Source organism: Crassostrea angulata, chromosome 3 (assembly GCF_025612915.1).
Source record: "Crassostrea angulata isolate pt1a10 chromosome 3, ASM2561291v2, whole genome shotgun sequence".
In the NCBI taxonomy this organism is placed as follows: Eukaryota; Metazoa; Mollusca; class Bivalvia; order Ostreida; family Ostreidae; genus Magallana; species Magallana angulata.
This window is the reverse complement of record NC_069113.1, coordinates 46,958,777-46,984,978: the sequence shown is the minus strand read 5'-3', so window position 1 is coordinate 46,984,978 and position 26,202 is coordinate 46,958,777. Positions and strand designations below refer to the sequence as shown.

General features: G+C 36.5%; 1 protein-coding gene across 1 annotated transcript; it reads right to left on the bottom strand.

Moving 5' to 3' along the window:
• Nucleotides 1-288: 288 nt before the first annotated feature.
• Nucleotides 289-26,202, bottom strand: LOC128176933 (hemicentin-1-like). The gene is made up of 14 exons (XM_052843449.1): nt 26,030-26,202; nt 22,916-23,227; nt 20,679-20,870; nt 20,429-20,530; nt 19,646-19,939; nt 18,152-18,284; nt 17,754-17,806; nt 13,562-13,841; nt 3,765-3,784; nt 3,253-3,450; nt 2,993-3,082; nt 2,288-2,581; nt 1,122-1,254; nt 289-872 (listed from the first exon to the last, which is right to left on the bottom strand). The coding sequence occupies exons 1-14, from the start codon at nt 26,091-26,093 to the stop codon at nt 815-817; spliced, it is 2,223 nt and encodes a 740-aa protein (XP_052699409.1). The 5' UTR covers nt 26,094-26,202; the 3' UTR covers nt 289-814.

Sequence of the window (26,202 nt, the reverse complement as noted above, 5' to 3'; positions counted from 1 at the left end):
AAAGCAAGGTCGACAAAATGCCTGTCTCCAACAAACACAAATCTAAATTCAACAGTGTCCGATATTGAATGAAGGATGTTATATGATAGTGTCATTTTGTAAATTTTGAATTTACTGGGTGGGTGTAAAAAACAAAATTTACAACATGACAATAGCCTTATTCGACAACATGTACACATATTTATTTTCATATATAATTCGCCGTCAGAGAGTAATGGCAACAAATATATTTGTTACACTTTTTCTTTAATTAAAAATATCTTTACTATAATTTACAAAATTGATAAAAAAAATAAAACGATTTTTATTAAAACTGTTAAATCTTGGTATAAAAAATAAACATTGAACAGACAGGTGTATTTCACACAGTTAAGAAACACATAAATTTATACAGCAAAAATACACATATGTCTAATATACATATAAATGCATGATTTTTTTTCTTTCATCACCATTTTGAATCGGAATTGGTGTTTCCTTTCAGGATCACCTAATTCATATTTTAATTTTTGTCTAACAAATATACACTAACAAGTCATAGACTGAATATTGGGGAATGCACTACAATTATAGATTTTTAAAAGTAGTTGAAACAATTGCTAAACATGCGATAAAAATATGTGTATAAATTGTGTGGGTTAATCTGAAACTACAATACATGCAGCTGAAATCTTACAAAACGACGCCTTCCATTGTCATATCTCTCTTACTTCAAAGTTTAAAGCAACTCACCTTCCTACTAGTAATCAATTAATGTTAATTCAGGTAATTAATAATAAATAAACGAAGAATATTAAATAGAGTTTTCCGATTTTTATGAAGAAATAATTCTCTGTCGAGCTTCTGAAGTTCTCCTTTCACTGGTCCTTCGTCTGATTCAAGGGAGAAAAAAGAGGCTTAGTTATTGTAGCTATTGGATTTCGCACGTACATATATACACATAAAATAATCACTGAATAAAACTTTGAATTTGCATGAGAGAGAGAGAGAGAGAGTTGTATATAAATTATCGGGAATCAAAATTTATACCTGACAAAATTGTCATGTACAAATTTTGATTCCCGATCATCTAATTTTTTGTAAAGGACAGGTGCTCAAAGTATAACGAACACGAGACTTACGCTGTAGGCTGGTCAACTACATCTGTATCTTCCTTCTTCCTTTTCGCCCTCTTCTCACAGACCACTATGATTCCGACCAGCAGAAGGACCTCCACGACTATCCCAATAAAAGGCCAGACAGCGGCATACTTGTCTGAAATAAGAACAAAGCCGAGTCTGAGTCTATTTCATTATGTAAATTGGGGCTTTTTTCTGGAACTCTTCTAGAAGTAAAAATTCTGTATTTGAATGAAGAACACTATCATTAACAGAGAGTAATAAGTATGTTCATTGCCCAGTGTGTAGGGGTCAAATGGAAATTCTATTCCATGAAATATTTTGAAATTGTTAAGAACAAAAGCCACATCCTATAATACTTCAGTGGAAAATTTTAAAAATGAATCAACCACAAACTATTTAATATGTACAAATACATGTATTTTTAATTTTAAAATTTACATCCACCCTGTTCTGAAACAAGGTGGAATTCCCTTCATACTATAATCCCTTGTTTTGAAAGATTCATCAATTTTTCAGACTATAGTAAAGATTTTATGATTAAGCGTTGGTATCAACTAAATCATTGATCCATCCTATTTCCGTAGTACTTAAGGATTGATAAAGGTCGTTTTATTTTTACCTCAACATTAAGGATGACAAAGAGAGAATTTTGTTACACTTCTATTTTTACATCCGTCGGAAACCAACCATCTTCGCTAGCCAAGGGTTTTCGGTCCACTTTGCTCCCCATAAACCCTAGGGTTTATGGGGAGCAAAGTGGACCGCCTTGGCTGGCGAAGATGGAAACCAACGGTCAGTCTCGATTCTCTTAGGAAGCGGGTTTCCGACGATGATATTTCTATTTTATTAATTTTCTTTTCGTAATTCGTATAATGCTACACAGAGAAAATCACATAATTTGTTGGTTGAAAAAAACTTGCAAGATTTTAAGATTGACAGCATGTATACGCTGAAATTTCAGTCCTTATGTTTGCTTTTATAATTTGAAAAAAATAGAGCAAAAATTAACTCTGAAGTCATTTTTTGCTATTTCTATTCCAACTTACAAAGGTGAAAAGCGATGAAAAATATGACTTAATATTTAAAACTTAACCAAAAAAATAGAATAGCGGACATTCATGCAAATACACGGTATACCATTCACATATTACCTCCCAACAACGTACCTTTGACTCGAATCTTGATAGGTGATGACGTCACAGTGTTCAGCTCAGAACTTCCCGTACACGAGTAGTCACCCTTGTCTTCAAACTGCAAGCTCTGTATGTTTAGTACTGCATTTGTATACTTTCCACTGGCATCTGGAGACAGGGTTATTCTGTTATCTGGAGTTATAACCACTCCGTTCCTCTGCCAAGTTACAACTGGATATGGATATCCGGATACTGGACACGAGAGTTCCAGATCGTCGTCTTGGAAATAGTTAAAAGAGACGCTCACTGATCCCATCCGGGCCTCTCCTGTTGTTATGGAAACACAATTGGTTTGATTCAAAATAAAACCATTCAGACATTAATACGGAGCAAATCGTCATTTCACAGTACGCTCTCATTACATAAATTTTACAAAAGAACTTATGTGTGCGAAGTCTTATACTTGTAAAATACACATGAAAGAATCTCATGCATAACATGTCATCAAATATTTTAAATTTTGCTGAGAAACATTAATTGATCAATATTTCCATTTAATTAATATTTTTACGTATTTCAAGTGAAAATTCAAAGTTCTCTGTCAGAACAAGTGAAAGGTTGAGGGCTTTAAGGCCATTTGGAACCATGCAATCTGGTTAATATAATGATGAATTAGAAATAAAATGAAAATATAAGTGCCCTATGAATTTAGACTGATTCTCCTCCACATCCACTGACCATTGAATGAGACCATCCACTGAAATGAGGAGTTGTGAGACCCCCACAAAACTATGTATTCACACGTGTAGGGTCCAATATCTGACCACTCTGAAATGTTAATTTAAACCGCATAAATGGATACATCACTGGTGAATAACATTTTCGAACTGAACATTATAGTTTGACACATATGTATAAAAACTGGTGTATTATTATAACATTAACAGTGTTTTTCTTTAATCCGGACAAAATAAAAGAATATGAGAAGTCAAATGTACCGGCTTTTCTAATATTCAATGTACTTCCATTCACGATATGTCTTGGGGAGACATCTTCAGCCTTGACGCCATCTTTGAACCACAGAGTGACTTCGGAATTAATTATTTCCGTGTCCACCGCTGGTATGACGTCACAGGTGAGGGTGTAGTCTTCCTTGTTTTCCACTAATAGGTTATAAGTTGCATCTGTTATATTCACTGCAAAATTCAATTGACAATTTGATTGACATTATGCAAAGTATTGAAGATGAAAATTCCATGTTAAGATGGAGTAAGAAAATTTACACTTGTATGTCTAACTCTTTTAGAGTGATCGTGTATTCTTTAGAATTACGATCTTCTTAATTTTTTTAATGCTAACATTGAGATATTGTGCAACAAACCAAATATATATACATACATGTACCAATATGAGAAACAATGAGTACAGTTTTTTAATAAAAATCTTTCATTGTCATTCTTTTTAATTTCCAACAGAATTAATCTTCACTTTCTGTGACTTTGAAATATACCTTTTAAGATTCCAACATGCTGTAAGCTCCCTGGGGATGGCCAAGCATAATTTGGGAGCACTACAAAATAATAACTGGCTATTCTCCTTTACTAAAATCCTTGGTTACTTGGTAATATGGAAGACATAAGAGTCATCTTGATCTCAGCAATATTTATTAACATGAATAAACAAATTCTTCATTCAACATGTACAATAATATTTGATTGGTGGTGTCTACCGTACAGCATAACACTAAAGGGGGGGGGGTGGATCTAACAGCTGCACAAACGGTAGTTCAGTAAAAATAATAGTAAATCTGGTGTCCAGTGTGTTGGGAGATATTTGCTACAAGGATCCTCACCTAGATCTGTACTTGAATGGCTAGGGTGGAAAAAGGGGCGGATCTACAACTTCTGGTTTCAAATATTGCCGCTTTACAACTTGCGAAATATCTGACGCCACTGAGCATCCGCTCATATATATAACCTTCGGAAGTATGTCACATGACAAAGATTAACCAATGGGATAACTGTACGGCGACGTTCCACCAATCACGACAAAGTACGACGTCGTACAAATAAAACATGTGTCGTACTGTCAAACAACTTTTGTCGTACAAAGTGAAAAATACACAAATACATGAATTTGGATTTAAAATAGGTGATGATAAATAAAAACTGGTTACAATGGACATTCCTATTTAATGTAAGTAAACATTTTGTATTTAAAACTTATATATTTCACAGAAGTTACTTCGTGATTTTACAGACGACACCATGCAGGGTTAAAAATAGCACGAGTTTTAAATACAAGTAATCAAGAATAAATAAGTACTTGAATGCATCACAATTATCATCAAATTGTTTAAGACAATTAATAAGACGTAAATACACAACTTTTATGGCATAAATAACAAGTTTGGCAAAATACGAAACTAAGCCACAAAAGTCCGGTATGAAAACGAAAGTTGAGATGTAAACAAGTGCATGGCAGCAGGTGATTTAAAGGGGATAACGGCTGATATAAACATTCGAAAAGGCTAGAAATATGATGATTAACTCAAGGAAATCATGCAAATTCACATGGTATGATACTTGATCCATGAAATGTAGAAATAAATGCAATGTACAATGCATTTGTCTCTGTTGACAAACGAAGTTGTTTAAAATTTATAAAATCCACCCGACCAATAGTTATCACAATAAAATAATAAATATACTATAAATATTCTCAGCAGGTCCTTACATTTCCCCCTCCTTAGTTTCTTAATTCTCCTGAATTAATAGGATAATAATAGCTTATTCACTATACATTGTATATTTACAGTTTTTGAAAAATAGTACAGTCTATCAGATTCACTCGGTCAAGCGAAGAGGTACTCCTGCTCCATCAACGGTAGAGATAAGACTGTCCCACTGTCTGTTCCTGTGAACTCTGCTGGCTTCCAGAAATCTAATTAGGTTTTCATCTTCTGATGTACAGGTGTTCCCCCTCGCAATGTTCCTCAGTGCCTGGTACATGTAGACTCGGCTCTTGTTCGCAGGGCCCAAAGATTTCTTAGGGGAAAGTACTGCTGTCCCAGGTAACACTAGAAAGTTAAAGTTGTCGATTAGCATGGCACGGTCTACTGGTCCCTCACCCCCTGGTTTGCTTCTCCTTAAGGACATGGCTGCATACTCAATCTCCAATAGCTTTTGGTCAGGGCTCAACTTAGTAAAATCCTTGGGGGGCCAGGTAAAGTGGATACTTCCACTAGATATCTCTAAGGTCCCCTCCTGCTCCCACTGGCGCCTGGCAGGAGGAAACAGGGGCATACAACCTTGGGCCAGGAGTGTTTTGGCTCTGTCTGAGAGAGTTTCCTGTGGCTGCTCTGCAGACTCCGCTGGAAGTGTGGCTGTTATGGGGGTGGCAGTGCATTCTGTTGGTATGATGGGAGCTGGTGTGCGAAGGCTAACTGGCAGCATTGGCAAAGTGGCAGGAGGAATGGTGGAGCGAGGTTTCATGGAGAGGTCCTCTTTCAGGCAAATTTTCTTTCTCTTAGGCTCCTCAGATTTGGCAGGGCTAGGGGTCCTCAGAGTGGCTATTCTGGCAGGGGATGGCATGGATTCAATATCTGATGCAGCAAAAAGCTCTAACTCGGGTTCGGTAGTTTGAAATTTCTGAAATTTTGAGATTGTTTTTATGAATTTTTCCTCAATGCCTAAGGATGTTGAAAAATGATTGATCCGTTGATGTTCAAGGTTCAGTCTTGTAAATTCGCAGGGGGGTGGAATACTGTAATTACTTTGCTTCAAAACTGCCATCTTCCTGGACAGGCTGGCAATGCCCCTTGGGTCTAACAAAATGTTGTTGTCAACCTCTACCTGGTACAAGGAACTACCTTCTTCGAGTACAGCCACTAAGTTGTTGGGGACCAGGGAAATAGAAATAATGGTGAAGAGTCCTGGGGATCCTGGGTTATACTCGGTTGATGAGTCCACACGAAAATTCCAAGCCTGGGCCTCCCATCCCTCGAGCCACTCTTGCCTTGACCTCTTTGGCGTGAACATGATCTTTTTAGTCCAGTCGAGAATCAGGGTCCTCAGTTTACTTGAGGCTCTGGAGTTCCTGTCTGTTGGCTCTACCAGAGATCTATAAATGGCTGGCCAGCAGGAGATCCAGAAGCAGTTATTTTCCGAGAAAAGGTCATCTGTAGGAATATTGATGGATGCTGTAGCCTCCTTATGTCTCCTTAACACATGGTTCTTGAGGTCGGCTGGCCGGCTAAAGGTGGCTTCCTTTGTGATGCAAAAAGGACAAACAACTTTCATCCCACAGTGAGGCGCTGGTACCAAGTGCTCCTTGAGCTTCCGCCGACTATCGAAATGGAGGTGGCATGGCTTTCCATCCACTTCCAGGTTACAGTAGAAGGACATCCTGTGGAAGGAACAGTTTCATTAGGAAGGACACATAGTATAGGATGGCATTGGCATAAAAAAAATCATGACACAATTGTAGTACCATGGCAGCATAGTTTAGAGGGACAAAAGCAGATTTCAATATTTATGGTGTACATGTATAGGGTATGGAAGGGCTTACATGACAGGACTTGGACTTAGGGTGATAAACTTCAATTTCATACATACATGAGGGCAAGGGGTCCAAATATTGATACAACCAACTATGGTAAGCAGCAACACAACAAAACTGTGGGTATGTTTTGTCACTGAAGTGAAACATGGCAAAAAGGGGAGACTAATACAGATAAAAAAAAACAGCAAACAACATCAGAATTATTTATTCACACAACACAGGTAATGGTCACATCCCAAGATGCAATGGCCAGGTGCACCTGGATGTCGACCCAGTGAGGGCCATAGGATGTACACATCCGTCGCCTCCCGTCACCACTTGGGCAAGGGCCATAGAGTGCGCACCTCCGTCCCCTCCCATTGCCCAATGGTGCGGGCCATAGACTGTACACTCCCGTCAACTCCCTTCACTGGCCTCAAGAACTATATATATATATATATATATATATAAGGAAAAAAAAAAAATAAATATTTGTTGACTAGTCTCAAAATTCCAAGTCTGGACTAACTGTATTTATCTGGCGGGGGATGTTATCAATCCCTTGGTCTTTGGTACCATCTCGGGGGGTTTCGGCCCTTATAAGGAAGTAGCCTGTCAATATGGTACACCTTGCCTCTTTGCTTTTCAGATCTTTTAACCAAGAAAGTAATGTCATCTATCTGTTTGGTTATTATGTAGGGGCCCTTCCATTTGCATGTAAGTTTACTGCACACACCCACTTTCTTTGATGCATCATAGAGCCACACGGCTTGACCTTCCTCAAAGAATCTTGTACTGGCCTTGGTATCATAATACTTCTTCTGATAGTCTGCATTTTGTTTTATGTGCTTCCTTGCAATCTCATGTGCTCTTGTCAACTTCTCCTGCAATGTACGGACATACTCCTCTGGTTCTGATACATGTTCATCTTCATATTTGGGCCTTGGGATTATGGCTTCTATTGGCATCATTATATTTCTTCCTAACATCATCATATTTGGGGATAAACTGGTACTGGAGTGAGCAGATGCTCTGTATGCCATCATTACCTGTGGTAATACTTCATCCCAATGTCTCTGGTCCTTATTGCAGTACATTGTCAACATGTTGACAAGGGTTCTGTTAAATCTTTCCACAGCTCCATTGGCTTGGGGTCTTTGACTTGTAGTTCTTGTTTTCTGAATTCTGATCTTTGAAAAGGTTGGATTCAAATGATCTCCCTTGATCGGAATGAAGTTGAAGAGGGGTTCCAAATCTACATATGAATTCATTTACTATAATTTTTGCTATAGTGCTTGATTCTTGGTCAGGAATGGCAAATGCCTCTGTCCATTTGCTAAAACAGTCACATATGACTATAATGTACTTGTTGCCTTTTTCTGTTAAGGGAAGTGGCCCAAGGATGTCAATCGCTATGCGCTCCATGGGTTCGCCTACTAAATACTGGTGTAGAGGAGCCTTATTAGATGCCTTTGAGGGTTTTCTTGCGGCACAGAGGTCACACCGAGAGCAGTAGTTTTCTACATCTCTTTTCATCTTTGGCCAGTATAATGAATTTCGTATTTTATCTAAGGTTTTCTCTGCACCCAGATGACCACCGCTTGGAATGTCGTGGAAATACTTTAATACTTGTTGTCGTAGAGATGCCGGTACAATAAGCTGAAGATGCTCAAGGTCACCATCCTCGTTTAGAAACTGGCGGCACAAAATACCGTTGGATACTACCAGTCTGTTCCACAGCCTCCAGATAGTTTTCATTGTTCCGGATCCTGATGAGACCTGGTTCCATGCTGGTCTGGGTTCATTGGATTCCTTTGTCACAAGCATCAGAGAAATTTCTTTGTCATCCAGCTGGGCTTGACGGAGTGAGTCAAGTTGCCAACCCTCAAGCACAAAGCCGTTGTCAGGGGTAATGAAATTTTTGGCTGCCTCACTACGGGTAATGGCACATATTTGAACCTCAGGGCTGCGAGCATCTGATTCATTTTCACTATCACTAAGCGAATTGATGTTCTCTTGACGTTCACAGGAGCGACATGGTCGTCTTGATAATGCGTCAGCATTTGAGTGCTTCTTTCCTGCTCTATGAGTGATCTCAAGATTGTATGTTTCAATCTGCTGCAACCACCTTGCAGTCTGACCTGTTGGGTTCTTGAGACTCTTCATCCAGCTGATGGCGGCATTGTCTGTACGCAGGAGAACTTTTTGACCATAGAGATAGGAATGGAAAGTTTTCATGGCAACAACAACAGCAAGTAATTCTTTACGGGTAACACAATATTGCTGCTCGTGTTTATTCATAGTTTTGCTCATGTACGCTATTACTTTTTCGGCACCGTCTTGAATCTGTGAAAGCACGCTACCAACTGCTTTATCACTTGCATCTGTGTCAAGGATGAATCCAATGTCTGGCAGGGGATAAGCAAGTATAGGAGATTCTGTCAGCTTCTGTTTCAAAGTGTCAAATGAAGATTGACACTCATCAGTCCACTGGAAGTTTGCAGACTTTTCACAAAGTTTATGAAGTGGTCTGGCAATTTGAGCAAAGCCCTGTACAAAGCGTCTATAGTAAGAACAAAGTCCAATAAAACTTCTTGTTTCTTTTGAAGTTGTGGGAACTGGCCAGCTGGTTATGGCACTGACTTTTTGAGGATCTGTGGCTACGCCATTTTCTGACACAATGTGTCCTAGGAATTGAATTTCTTTTTGAAAGAATGTACACTTAGATGGTTTTAGCTTTAAATTTGCCTCTAGAAGTCGGTGAAAAATTCGTTCAAGCCTCTCAAGACCTTCAGAAAAAGTGGTACTTGGCACTATGATGTCATCCATGTAGACCAAGCACTCTTGCCACTGCAAGCCTCTAAGGACATTTTCCATTAAGCGCTCAAATGTAGATGGTGAATTGGCTAAACCAAAGGGCATTACAGTAAAGTGGTATAGTCCTAGGCTGGTGTTAAAAGCTGTCTTTTCTCTATCCTCAGGTGCCATAGCAATTTGCCAAAATCCTGAATTAAGATCCATGGAACTGAACCACTCTGCTCCTGCCAGAGAGTCTAAACATTCATCAACTCGAGGAAGTGGATAGGCGTCTTTTATGGTGACATCATTGAGGCGCCTGTAGTCAACACAAAATCTGACTTTGCCATCCTTTTTGACCACCAGTACTACATTTGAGGCCCAAGGGCTGTTGGAAGGTTCGACAATGCCTCGCTCTATCATTTTTTGTAATTCTTCTCTTTCCATCTCCCTCTTTCCTATCGGTATTCTCCTTCCAGGTTGCCTAATGGGAAACGCTGTGCCGGTATTTATCCTGTGTTCAGTTAAACTGGTGCGACCAATATCATCCGAGGATTTAGAAAAGATATCTTTGTATTCAAGGAGCAGATTTTGTAGGACTTTTACTTGCTCACCATCTAGGTGAACAGAACTTCTCTCTGACAGGTCAACAAGGTAGTCAGGCACTGAGACGCCACCATTATTGGAAGAGCCGCTTTGCACGGCTCTGGTACAGACTGGTATTTTATTGGTTGATTCAGTAAAGGAAACGCAATTGCCTACTTGCTGATTGGCATAAAGGGTAACAGGATCAGTTGTGGTATTAAGGACGTTAATGGAGACATCATTTCTGTTTAAATTGACCAGTCCAGGAACAATGAAGGCTTTGTTTGTGTCAAGTGTAGGCTCTACTAGGCCTGACTCAGAGAGGTGCTCTGCTCCTGGTATCCTAACTGGTATGAATGACCCTGAATTAGGAGGAACTGTCACTGTTTCTTTCAACAAGACTCTACACTTCATGTTTTCTTCTCCACCTATCCAGCATTGGATTTCCTCCTGTTCATTGGTTAGCAAAACCAGGTGTTTATAGGTTTATAGTTAACCTTCTGTATATGGTTCAATAGAAAATCCTGTCCTAATATTCCATCTTGACAAATATCACAGACAATGAATGCCTGTTGATAAACAGAGCTCCCCAATTTGATTGGCAGGCAAAGAGATCCGAACGCTGTGAGTCTTTTTCCACTGACGTCTTAAATACTCATTGTTAATGGTTCCAAAGAGTGCTCTGGCATAAGCGTATCAAAGATGGCTTTTGAAATAATGGACACTGTTGATCCGCTGTCAATAAGAAACCCTATTTCAAAGTTGGAGTTGAGCAATTCTGCTTTTGTATAAAAACCATTATCCCATTTTTCATTAATTTCCCCAATGTGGCCTCCCCTTTTATTCAATTCGATTCTAGGCCTCTCCAAATCCGCCGGCTCCTGGCCTACTGAGTCAGCGGGCGGGCGTTTCCCTGGTTGGTTCTTGCTCTTGAGTTGTTAAATGGCTGCCTCTGTGGTCTTTGATTTTGAAATCTCTGGGGGCAAGAGTTCATGAAGTGGTCAGGAGAATTGCAGATGAAGCAATTTTTGTGTTGAGGGTAACGTTGGTTATTTCTCTGTCTATTTGTTTCATTGCTCTCTAGGCGATCGAGTCTTGCGATAAGAGTTTGTAGGGTTGAATTCAGGTTTTGTGGCAGGGTGGTGGCTTCTTCTCTTGTATCCATAGCAGGGAGAGGCGGCTTGGAATTGGTGTCTACCATGCGTACCTTTGATTTTAGTTTACCTTCATCACTGCCAAGAATTGATTCATACCTCTCTATAACATCAACAGCCTCTGCAACTGTCTGACAGTCTTTATCTATGCATCTACATTTCATTTCAAGGGGAATAATCTTGTACAGTTGATTTAGGGCCAGCGCCTCCTGGGCAAGTGCATCTAGGTTATGATAGGCTCTTTGTGCCATCTGGCGAATATCATCACCCAGGACAGCGATAGACTCACCTGGTAGCCTCTTCCTCATTTCCAGCTTTGACAGCCATCTATTTTGATTTCTGCTGCTTCCGAACCTTTGATTTAATTTACCACTTAAGGAATGGAAGGACTCTTTGTCTTCAGGGGAAAGGCTCATGTAGTATGTTCTAGCTTGGTCACGCAGACTTGCAGCAAGGAAAAGGAGTTTAGTCCTATCAGACCACCTACCTAATTCAGCACAATCTTGAAAATGGGAGAAATATTCATCCCAGTAATCTTTACCATTATATGGGTCAGGTTTCATAACAAGGGACATGCCTGCTCTAGGTTGATCAAAGTCACCGATGGGCAGGTCTTGACAGCGCCTAAGGGGAGGGGTTCTGTCAGAATCTGGTACAACTCGCATACGGAACATCTCGGGGACAGGTGTATGGTCTGGCTCATCTAAAACTTGCTTAGGGACAGGGGATAGGTCACCTTGGCCTACCTCATCATTTATGTTAAAATGTATCTCAGGGTCAGGGGAACAATATGAGGGTTCTGCCATGGCACTTGTATTGTGATAGTTGCTAATGAATTAAAATCACAGAAATAAATATTTCTTCTTGATAGATGACTAAATATGTACACACAAACATATATATATATATATATACACTATGTACAGTAATACCAACACACTGGACAGCAGGGCGGATAGGGCATGGAATTCGTTTCACTGGATGCCTACATAGAAGTTAAGCATCCCACTTCTGACACCAAAAATTGTAAGCTCCCTGGGGATGGCCAAGCATAATTTGGGAGCACTACAAAATAATAACTGGCTATTCTCCTTTACTAAAATCCTTGGTTACTTGGTAATATGGAAGACATAAGAGTCATCTTGATCTCAGCAATATTTATTAACATGAATAAACAAATTCTTCATTCAACATGTACAATAATATTTGATTGGTGGTGTCTACCGTACAGCATAACACTAAAGGGGGGGGGGGGGGGGGTGGATCTAACAGCTGCACAAACGGTAGTTCAGTAAAAATAATAGTAAATCTGGTGTCCAGTGTGTTGGGAGATATTTGCTACAAGGATCCTCACCTAGATCTGTACTTGAATGGCTAGGGTGGAAAAAGGGGCGGATCTACAACTTCTGGTTTCAAATATTGCCGCTTTACAACTTGCGAAATATCTGACGCCACTGAGCATCCGCTCATATATATAACCTTCGGAAGTATGTCACATGACAAAGATTAACCAATGGGATAACTGTACGGCGACGTTCCACCAATCACGACAAAGTACGACGTCGTACAAATAAAACATGTGTCGTACTGTCAAACAACTTTTGTCGTACAAAGTGAAAAACACAAATACATGAATTTGGATTTAAAATAGGTGATGATAAATAAAAACTGGTTACAATGGACATTCCTATTTAATGTAAGTAAACATTTTGTATTTAAAACTTATATATTTCACAGAAGTTACTTCGTGATTTTACAGACGACACCATGCAGGGTTAAAAATAGCACGAGTTTTAAATACAAGTAATCAAGAATAAATAAGTACTTGAATGCATCACAATTATCATCAAATTGTTTAAGACAATTAATAAGACGTAAATACACAACTTTTATGGCATAAATAACAAGTTTGGCAAAATACGAAACTAAGCCACAAAAGTCCGGTATGAAAACGAAAGTTGAGATGTAAACAAGTGCATGGCAGCAGGTGATTTAAAGGGGATAACGGCTGATATAAACATTCGAAAAGGCTAGAAATATGATGATTAACATGCAAATTCACATGGTATGATACTTGATCCATGAAATGTAGAAATAAATGCAATGTACAATGCATTTGTCTCTGTTGACAAACGAAGTTGTTTAAAATTTATAAAATCCACCCGACCAATAGTTATCACAATAAAATAATAAATATACTATAAATATTCTCAGCAGGTCCTTACAATGCGCTATAAACGGAGAATCATTGCCATATCTACAGACGTATGTGCCGAAGTCTTCTGCCTGAATTCCATCCTTGGTCAGTGAAACGTTGACAAAACTACTGGAGGAGGATAGAACAGTATGCTTGAAGCCTCTGTCCTCCGACAGCTGTTTGTTATCTCCATCGTAAAACTTCAGCTGGGCGGGGTCAACATTGATACTGGCGTCGCTGTATGAACAGAAGAGTTCAAACGTGGAATTTTCTAGGAACCATTTTAGTCCTTTACCCAGAATTTGTACATGCGCTATCAAAAAGACAAAACGCCTATTGAAATTGTGTTGTTGTTTTGTTTTTTTACATATAGCACATTCTTGTATAAGCAAAACCGCTGACAGAGAAGCAATTGTCAGTACAAATTAATATTACATTAAAATAACCTATGATATGGTGACCGTTTTTCAAAAGGACTCTGCTTTGCCAATTACCTTAGATCATTGCACACCACTTTATTAACAAACACTCTGTATGTGAAGTAAGCAGATAAGACCAATGGAGAGAAAATAGGATCGGAAATGAATTTTGCACTGACATGTCTGGAAAAGACCTTAAAGAAACCAAAAGGAACTATGTGAGCGAAGTATGGGCGAGACTGGGAAAAGGGGAGAGAAAATATGCTCGGTTCCGGAAAGTAATGTCAGACGGACAGACGGTCTGTCTGATCATACTTGGCGGCTGCATAGCGGTATACCGTATTGAATAATTAGTTAAAGCTAAAAAATAAAAGGTACAACTGCAATTTACTATCACTCACGGCCAGCAAAAGATGTAGGCTAGAGGAGCATAGACCTCCCTGGTGCTTGCCATACGTGGATCCGGATGCAGCAAAGACTATAGGTAGAGTCCATGTTTTGATTCTCAATCACTTATTTTTTTGTAATAGATAGTAAGCAGGTACTAGCCAGCCCCCGATGGATTTTCTATGATCTTGCATGTCCTTAGAATAAAGGCTATAATCTCTTTAAATTACAGTAGCAGCCGCACGTGGATCAGCAGTCATACACGTGCGAGTCAACAGTGTCTGCGTCATGGTACTGAGACAGACTTTAATACTTGACCTTGGGTCCCTGTGACACACGTAAGGACGTCTACAAAAGAGGCGTTCTCATCTATTGGATTCTGTCTGGATATCTTGTGATAAACAGAATTCCAAATAAAAAATGCATAATGCATTGCTAGTCCCCAATGTTCATTTCCAATAAAGTACCGGTTAGTGTTTATCAAGTATTGACAAAAAAGTTTTGACATATGAGTCTTTTAGTGCAATCTTATTAGGTGGGTACTCTGTTTATCGTGAATCCAAAACTCGACGTCACGTGTCTGTGCTAGCATACCAACGGTAACCTTGTTCCCTTAAACTTAAGACCCCCAGTTGCGTTCATAGTTTCATAAATACAGCTGCCATGGCCATTAATCCCCCCCCCCCCCAAAAAAAAAGAATTGTTTAAACAGCGTCGTTCAGTTAAGACGACAATGTGAACTGCAGATCCTCTGCTGGGATAAATAGACCAATAACAATTTAAAACACCATGTTAATTATAAATTATGTTATTAATTACAACAAAAAACCCCAAACCTGTCAAATTGTCATACAATATTCCAACCCACAGAATGCTTTTAAACTATCAAAAGGGCATAAAATGCATTAAAACGAATTTATCCTATGTGTACTTTCTTCCCATCATGCTTACGTGTGTGTTTGATGAAGGTTATTCCTTTTACCCAGCTAGACAGGGTCATAAATAGTATTACCTCGGTCCTGATTACTACATGTACTTGCAGATGTAATTGTAAACACCATTTTACCCACTAGGTGAATACACACAACCGCTGAATTAGTTACCCCAAATTCAACGGTTAACTCCATTTACCAGCTACAAAGCAGTTGTTAGTTTACCAACTCGACTAACCCAAAACAGCTCGAACATTCTACCTAGCTAGTTTTAAGCAGTGTTTGGCTTTACCGACACAACACCCCTCTATATGTTCATATGTGCATCAACTACTCAAAAAAAAAAGATCAAAGCAGTTTGATTGGTAAACAACATCCATTCGATACTGCATAATATGTTAGCCAAATCAACAACCCCATACAAAGCCATTACACGAGAACCACTTTCAATACGACAAGCTACAGATAAATATATACTGTTCATATCAGCAGAAAATTGTGCTTGGGATAGGTGGCCATTTTTAGAATATATATTTATCTCCTTTAACTGTTTAAGGTGGTATGAGACACCTCCATATTCTGAAATACTACATGTATTGAACATCCTTTCTTTCCCAATTTTGTCACCTACCGGCGTAACGCAATGGGTTAGCGCGTTCACTCAGCATCCATGTCATGAGTTCGAATCCTGCTGGGGATTTGAAAATATTTCTCCACTGATGAAAGTATTTGGATTATAATCTACTTTTATCCACATTAATATCAACAGATGTCCCATACCACCTAAAATGAGAGCTTTGTATAAATATATTTGAAATATTCCAAATATTAAGATTTTTGTCTAAACTAGATGATAGCATGTCGTGTAAAGTATCATATCATCATAAGTAAATCTGATGGTAACCACACCTAGCCTCCTTAAGCTACGACACAGTCATTTTTATTCTACTTCATTTTATTTTACCCATGAACAGTCATTCTCACAGCACAAATAATTTGACACATGCAAAATTTATATTAATTTTATTAAATAATCGGATACAAACATAATAAGTGGGGAAACTGACAAAATATGGGCGTAAAAAGGGGAAACTTTCCTGCTGAACTATCATCACAACAAAACGTCACATGCTGTCGCCATTAAGCCACGTGTAAAAAAGGGGAAACGACTCTTATTTCACAATGCCTTGAAAGGACTCTTTCCATGTAACAAAATAATAATAAATGTAACAGTAAATTTGAAGTTGGAAAGGGGAAGGGTTAACAATTACAGTTCCTAAAAAATATCTAGGGAAACAGGAATTTAAAGAATTGAACAATAACACATGCTAATTTGAACATAAAAAACCAATAAACAATGTTTACAGTACTTGCATTTATTAATGACAGAAATGAGGGGAAAATGAAGCAATTACCACTATATATAGATACTTAACTACATGTACATGTAACATACACATATTACAAATATCAATGCATGGGCTACCTAATTAAAATGTGTTCTAACAATATTGCAGTACCTGATTTTGGATTCTAAGGACATTGATTTTAATTAAGAAATGACCCATAAATCATTTCAAACAATCATTTCTTCTTTTGTTTTACTTTGTTTACTTTACATATTCTGGAGTACATACACAATTGTTGAAAAAATTTCTTTCACAAACATGGAGATCTTGCCATTTCATCATCATACTTTCTACATGTAACATACAGTGCTCAATACTGGACCAACATTATCACAACACACCACTAAACTACTGAACCAGCATCAGTTAGCGAGCGTTACACTACACACATAATAAACAACTCTGAAGAAGCCCTAGAATTGGATTATAATGTAATATCTATACACATTCTACCATTGGAATCGAATTAAAAGCTTTGCTTCATAATAAAAGCTATCCTCAAAATGTTGAAAAACACCCCACGTTTAAAAGCTCAAACAAAAACAATCAAACAGTAAAACATTCACTCATTTAGTACAATTACTCATGTATCATTAAACATTACGCACATTCCCATAGTCATACACCAGTCACATTGTAGTGCGTACAATTCAACTCTTATTCACAGAAATCTATTATCTGAAAATCCTATAATATCAGAAAAACTCATATTACGAGTTACACTTATTACAGACACAATAAACCTAGCTGTAAAATTTATCATCCAACCATCAAGAAGAAGAAAAAGACTTAATACAACAGGACTTTTTTTTAAATAAAAAAAAAGATAATCTACACTTGTTCACTTCTATTGTTCCTATTTATCATTACACAAAGTTAAAAAAGAAATGGGCCATATTGTGCCCCCATCACAAGGAACCTGTATGCATTTATTATGCATATCATCAACATCATATTGATATTCTCTTTAATACATAAACCTGTTGTTGTGGCTGAAACCTTGCATCAGCATACATTGTGTAGTGTGATTTACAGTGATCTGTTTTGTAGAGGCTTTATTAAATAGTCCCGAGTACTTAGGTCCTGATGTTCCTCTGCCTTACATCTTTGCCTTTGTGGTCATCGGAATTTCTGAAAAGACATAGTTATTTTTAACATCAGTTGCTGAGCAATTTATAATCAGATATTGTATATATTTTACAGTTGTTACCTTAGTTAGTTGAAAGCTGAGTCCTCCCCCCCCCAAAAAAAAACAACAAAACACCACACACACAAGAGAGAACTGTATTTACTAGTACTTGTATTTTGTTAGTACCTCATCCAAAGATTTTTTTTATTTATAAGGACTGAACTTTGCTCATTCTTAACACAATTTTCAACCACTTTTTTTAGCCAAAAAAGTTGATTTGCAGATCAATTTTGCATTTTGTCCCACTCAAAATTTTCAGAGCTCCATGAAATATAAAGGGCACTTACACAACTTCATCACCACCATCAGCTTCATCCTCCATCTCACGGCTCCTCTTCTTCTCGTAGATGAAGATGATGACACAGAGCACAATAACCTCAGCGACGATTCCCAGGAATGGCCACAGTGCTGCAAGTTTGTCTGTAACAGAGGAAAACACAATAATAGCACAATAATCTTAGAAATATTTTCAACGAATGACCAAATAGCTGCTAGCAGATCTGTACAGAAGAAAACAAGACGCTTCAGATCAAATTCAATTCAGTTGGTTTCCTTTCTTTGAATTATATGAGTTGATATTCTTCTTTTCAATTATCTACAATTCTACATAATGTAGCGTAATTTTTGGTATACCATGCAAACAAACTGCTGGTCTTAATTTTAAAGTTCAAGGCATGTTATTTTAAGTCTTAGACAATATGGCAACACTTGTATCTCAAAAATTCAAAATAAAGAAACTAATGACAACTGTACCTAGTTTTAAGCATTATTAGAACTTTTCTTTTCAGACAATACTGTTTGTGTCTCTTAGTGGGTGCCTTCGGTCATTAACATTAACACTAGACTGACCCAAGGTGTTTTCCTTGAATGTAAACATCCTACCAACTAATCATTTTTCATGAAGTTGTGCAAAATAAAATCTGATTCTTTACCAATCATTCCATTAGGAGTTATTTTGTAATAGAACATGCAGAACCACATGTATATGATTGATTTTAATACATGTACATCGAACAAAAACAACACTTCCCTGTGTTAAAGAGACATGGTGACATACAAACCCACAATTTATCAAATATTGAATTTTAATTTACACGATTTCCACATATTTTCTATATCATATAAAAAGATGAACTTTCGAAAAATGACGTGTTCAAAAGTAAATAAATCAAATCAAATAGAGTAAAATAGAATAAAGTGTTTGGCCAACACATAAATATTGAGTTTTCCTTCCGTGTCATAGCCACACAAGTGCAAGGGAATGTGAATACTGCAGCTCAACACATCATGAGACAGCGGCCTCTCAGTAAAACCTGATGTCTTCAAGAACTATATATTTACTAAGATGCACTCTCTGTGATACAGATTTCTTACCACAGACATCAAATAACTTCTAAATCATTTTCTTTTCTCCTCATTGTGTCAATCCCTCTGAACAGTAACTTTTTTAAGACAGCAATCACAATCATGTGACACTCAAATCAATGTCCAAAACAAGTTGGTTTGTTTACATGTGAAATTTCCGGATGAGTTTTAACGACTTGTAAACTGAAAGGTGATGGCTTATAATGCCCTAAACCTTCTGTATGATGAAATTACGTATATTTCTTCTTATTTCCTTTGTCATAATAAGAAAGTATAACATCTTTTTTTAGTCACTGTATCACTTTAAATTATCTATGGTACAGGATTTTTTTAGTTTTAATGAATTTTTGATTTTCAAAACAGTTGATCCAATGACCATCTTTCAGTTTTATGGACTATGTAATAGATATAATTACCTTTGACCCTGATGACAATAGTTGCAGTCTTGCCGCCTGGGTAGACTGAATTGGTAGCGTTACATGTGTACTCTCCCTTGTCTTCAAACTCCAAGTTGTTGATGTTCAATATGGCATTAGTATACTTCCCATCAGCACTAGATAAGGTGATTCTCTTGTTTGGGGTTAAAGGTTGTCCGTCCTTTTTCCAGGTCACGCTTGGGTAAGGATATCCTGTCACATCACACTTGATCTCCAAGTCATCTTCTTGTACAACATTTTTTGAAGTGTCCATTTTACCTATTTTGGGTGCACCTAAAAGAAATGCAAATGACAGCAGTTTTAAAACCTCATTCTGTAAATTTGCACTTGCCAGAAAACAAACTTTCAAAACAAGGTTTCCCTCTCTAAAAATACTGTCAAAAACAAAACAATAGCATACATGTTAACTGTACCAATTTAAGCGGAAGTCAATCGCTTTTTTGCTTTGTCTTAGCTTTTATTAAAAATCTACCGCTTTTTTCAAAATACATTCTTTGTTTTGATAGATAGCCATTTTGGTAAAAAAATCTTGTCAGGTTTGAAATTAGCGCGTGACTTTGAATCGGAGGCATACACGGGTGAATGACAAGTTTATAATTTGAAACTCAGGTGAGCTAAAAACTATACATCGTACTAACAAAATCTGGGCAACCATCCCATTTTAAAAAGATTTTAACTTTGTTGGCTATCCTAAAGAAATTATAAACATGAAAGGTAAGTGATTTTATAACAATAAAGCAAAGTCTGCAAAGAGCAACAAACCATTCAATGGGACCATGGTGGAAACAGTTTCAGAAGAAGGATTGCCTACCCCTCCCCATGTCAGTTTCGCAGAGCAAGTGTATGGGCCAATATCAGTCCATTCTGAAAAAAAATATACAAACTTGGTCAATTTTTTTCTAATTCTGTAAAGCATGTACAGTAAAATGATCTCTTTATTTTTTTAAATTACCAAATTTAAATTTGATATGCACATGACATTTCCTATGATTACTTCTGTGTCTTAATTCACCTGTGTTTTCAATGACGAGCACACTATTATTGGCTTTATGGCGGGCAGACAGAGGCTGGTCTTCTCGCGACCACATCAGTTCCTCTTTGTCCCAGGTGACAGAGTCTTCCTTCTCTACCACATAGTTGCACTTTAATGTGTTGGTCTGTTTATCACCTGCTGTCATATTGTACTCATCTGGCGTAGTAGTAACTGAGAGGATAAAAAGAAGTTTGATGCATGCAAATGTTTGACAGTAGAAATTATTATTGTATAAGTTCACAAAATATCTGAATTCTTTATGTTAAGGGTTTCTTTAAATTCTGTGTTGATGTTTACCATTAAAAAGTTGTTTTTTTTTTAAATTATTTTCTTTCATATCTTTCATTCAAAGTCAATCAGCTCAAATAATACAATGTGAAACTAAAGAAATTCATTAAATGCATAAAATCAAGACCTAACAGAAAGCCTTTCCCGTACTTACATCATCAACTTAAGATTGGGCAAACTTTTTTTTATTTTTTGGATTACAGATCCTTGGCCCATATTTTAGTGACTTTGGGAAAAAAATTAAAATGCACATTTTTTTTTCTTGTCCAACCACTGATTAAAGAAATAAAAAAAGGAAAACCAACCAAAATATAATCAATGTGAAAAATGCATTATCTTTAACATTAACATAGATTGATTTCATTCACATATTATTGATGTATACATGTATTTTCACTTTAAATTTAGATTGGGTTAGGAATACAATTTATGTTTGCCCAAATGGAGCCATTAATTGTTTTTTTTTTTAAAAGAAACTCCTTGGACTTTTTTTTCGATTAAAACTTTTATTCAACCATCAAATAAAAAGTTAAAGCAAGCTCATAAATGAATACGTAAGGATAAGTTTAATCTAAAAAAAAAAACCACTGAATTCTAAATGTAAATCTTGCGATGACATGTTTTTTATCAATCTTTGATACAGTAGGTCTAGAAAAATTTCTTTGTTGCAGTGCATTACATGTATCTTGAAATACCAATCTTTAACATGTACTTATTGTAGAAAGCCAATGGCTTTTCCCAACCATTCTAGTATTTTTGGAATATTAAAGCGAAAAGGGGTAAATGTTATATATTTTTTTATATCTAGAATTGAAGAAACTTCACACTCCTGTTGCTATTTCAATTAGTACAGGTTTTCCATTTTTGTCCATGTATACATACTTTTACAATTAAACTGTCTATTGCATGTCTTAAACGTCTTTTACAACTTGGGAAAATTTTCCTAAATCAGCACAAAAGAGCACATAAACTTTTTAAAGATTTGAGAGTTCTTTCAAATAAATTACAATTATCAAGAAAACCAATACAACTTTTAAATATGACTTAATCATGAAAAAAAAAAGTTCGTGAATAATTGAACTCAGCATCTGCAGACGGCAGGTTAGTAGTCTGATGCTATATCAAGTGAGCTACATGTACAAAGTAAAACAATCAAGTCATCATTATAAAAAAAAAAAGATCACAATAAATCTCAATCTCTATATTCATTGTAAAAGTGTCCTATTAAAGACACTTAATATCAATGCTGCTGTGTGACCCTCCCTTTGGTGATAAATAAGGATATGGAAGAGGTTGCAGAGTTCCTTCATTTTTTATTGTGTTTTACTTTTTCTTTGACCTAATGACCTAATTTTTGAATTTTTAAATCCGTAATCCAATAAATAAAAAAAGTTTCACCTTATTAGAACCGTTTTAACAAGAGCTTAGACTTTCTGTGGGATGTTACCATTTCGTTTGCTCATCAAAACAAGCTGTCAGATATTGACCTCCTTTCTTCTAATTCGCTAAGAGATGCTCATTAATATTCATAGTCAGACTGTCAGACTGTCAAAACTGGAAAGATCTGCTCTGTTGTGTGAAGTTAACGCTGTTTCAGCGAAATATTCATCCTTGTGTGAAGTCGCAAGAGTGTCATTGTATTCAATATATTCATTTCTATTAGCCAATAAGTGGGCAGTTGACCATGAGTAGACCCTGCCTTCATCAAATCAGAATTTGTCATGTACACAGTCCAAGCTCTTGTTAAAACGGTTCTAAATCTATGTTAAATGTACATCTTGTTTACTATGAAAGCAAATTTGTTCTGATGTACTAAGTATTACATAAAGGTCATTTTGTTGCACCGCAACGAGTCTGCACATGTTTGTCCTATTTTTTTGACATTGAATTACTTATTAATAGAGTTGTACAAAATACATTGTACTTACACTCAACAATAGCCACCGTGACTAAGAATTTTGTTGCTTCTTGGTTGTCATATCTACACTGGTACGTCCCTGCATCTGGACGATCCAGTGATTCTTTGGTTAAGGTTGTTGCAATTTTATTGGAAGAGATCATACTGTAACTTTGCATGAAATTCCTAGTACCATCATACTCATTTCCACCCTTGTCGTAAAACTTGAGCTTCTGTATGTCTGATTGGGTCAGCATTGAGGAGCTGTTATACTCACAGACCATGCTCATATTGGCGCCACTTGCAAAGACCTTTGTTCCTTTTCCAAGTATAACTGGGGATCCTGAAACAAGAATATCATTATTGTAGTAAACTGTTTCAGTTAACAATGTATTTATGCATGTAAAACATAAATTAATCAGGAACACAACAGGCCAAAAACTTCTGTCCAGGTTAACTGATCAACTAGCATTAAAACAAGACAACTCATATAATTTAGTTGTTAAACATGTTAGAGATGCAGGAACTGAATAAAATGACAAATTATGCAACTGATTTAACATGCAATTACTGACACACAAAGGTAGGTAAAACATGTATGGTGCATGATCTACTAAACAAGGCGTCAAGCTGCTAAATGTGATGACGAAGACACTCTAATTACTAGTAGATTCATTTTACTCATAATTCAACCAAGAACATTAATACTTTGTATATATAATTTATAGCCATACTAGTAAAAAAAAATGCTACTAATCACCTCTTTTGGGTTGGAGGGTGGGTGGGTATACAACAAAAATTCATATCTTTGTTTAATGACAGAAACAAAACCAAGTATGCAATAACCATTTCTTAACAACATGAGCAAGTCTAAAAGCTGACCCTGTCATTTCATTATATATCTCTGACACTCACAAAAATTCACTGTATGTTGATATATCTCCTAATTCCAAGTGTTTTGCTTGGTGGCCATTCAAACAAAACAGTGTCATTCTAGCGCTGGTGCTATTTATTTTGAATGATAACAGGACTCCCCCTGTACTGATGTGTTTGTATTGGGAAACAACAAGTACTTGTCTGTAGATAAATATTTATGGAGTAAATTGATTGTCCATGCAAGCAGCTGATTTTAAATACTTCATCAATATTCCCATGACAACTGAAACACAAGAAATGTCTCTTGTAAAAATAACCTGGGGGTTTACAAATTTCAAATGTATTCATATTTTTATTGATTCACATTAAAGTTAAGGGGGAAATTCATTTAAAATACCCATTAAAATTTACATGTAATACACAGTCATATTAACATATCAATCACCAGATCCTGCTGTGGAACGTCTAGATATGTTTAAAAAAAATGGACGGGGTGACATAACCCATTCCCCAATCAATCTAATTAATATCCATAATCTAATTTTTTTTTTCAACACCTAAACATATGTATACAGCTGCAATTTTAATGAAGAAATCTTTTGATAACAAATGAAATGATTCTAATCACTTCTAAATTTTACTTATATATGTTGAGTTCAAAGTGCATCTCATTTCATACAGACATAAATTCTATTTCAAACACAGTTCACACATAGGTTATTAACCCAATAATCTGAATTGAAATTTTTGAGTCCAAACATAGCTCAACATCCCTTTAAATGAAACATCAATATCCTGACTATGGTGTGTGACCATGCATAGACCTAAATACAGTTTTAAGTTCTCTGATTTACACAGTGAAGTCTGAACTATGATGCGAAGATTCCTTTAATATCATATTGAATCCAGTTTAACATCAGTTCTATGTAAACATGTAGTGCAATTATTTTGATTCAAGTCATCATCTAGCTGTTCAATACATTGTGCCATTTTAAGTTGTGGGTCACCTATGACATGGAAATTAAACAAAATTTTTGTGAGAGATTTCCTACACTCTTTCACTGTAACATTTCAAAGTACAAAATCTATGACCATGCATTCAGAAAAACAAATTAAGATACTAAGAAGAAACAAACCAGTTGTATTCTATCTACATTATGAACAGTAAATAACTAAATTTTGACAGCTGATTGTGACTTTGAATAATGTTATGGCTCATTGGTATTGCATCACTGGTATACCTAAGGGCAGAAATTCATCATACATGTTTTTACTACCGGTAAACAATAGCTTTCCCTGTGTAAACAAAAAATGTAAAAATTCCCCTTTCTGAGACACAATATTTGTTTGATTAGACACGATATTTGAAATATTTCTTAATAACTTTCCCCCTTCTAAATTTAGCAACATATCCAAGTGTCTAAATCTCTGATTAATTTCTATTGCACAACGCACAACCTTATACTTAAAGGATCCAGAAAAAAATTAAAGACTTATTTATGTACGATAATAATAATTTTGATACTTCAATCACAAATCTTGTCACTTATAAGAATATTACACAAGTAAAATTACACTATGATAGTCTGGAAGTCAAACTGAACATGAAATAAAAGTGGGGTAACAATATTGCAGATCTAGATCTTGATTCACTTCAAATGCTCTGAATTGACAAGTTACTGCATGGGTCGTTACCTCTTATTTAACATAAAATCTTTTTTTTCAAGCTTGGCTTTTGTTCTCGTTACATATACATTACATTACTATCATTTAGCCCATTATTCTGACCATCACTTATCATATAACGATTACTTCCCCAAACATCAACACCAGTCACCCCACAAAAACATTTCATGTATTATAACATAGAGAATTTAGAAGCAGTGACGACATTTCTTACTAAAATTATTTAATTTTTTTTATTGTATATGAAATAATTAGATGGTGTACTGAAGTATACGGGAAGGATATATTACTTCATATAAATAGCATGACATTAAACCCCAACTGAAGATCACTGTCCTATAAATCTGATGCAACTGAAAAAGAAAACATTTGAAAATACCGAATCTAAGAAATTTATAGATGAAGTGAAAAATTTCGGCACCTGACATAGAATGACAAAAATAAACACACAGTGAGTTTGTCCATGAACTAGACAGAGAGACTCGAAGTCATTGCACCATGTTTATCAGCTGATTTACAAGCAGAGCTGTGTCCCTATTAATCGACAGCGCAATATTATCGCTACAAGCTTCGTTTCCCTTACCTTGAGTGACACATAATGTTGCTGCCATTAAGGCAAACAAAACGAAAACTTTTTCTTGGATCATGGTCTTTCTGTGTCCAAGTCTGCGTTGATTCTTCGATAGTTTCGGCTCAACCTTGATATCATAAATGGCTGCAATCTATTTTAGTTTACACATGCGCATACAGCATGAT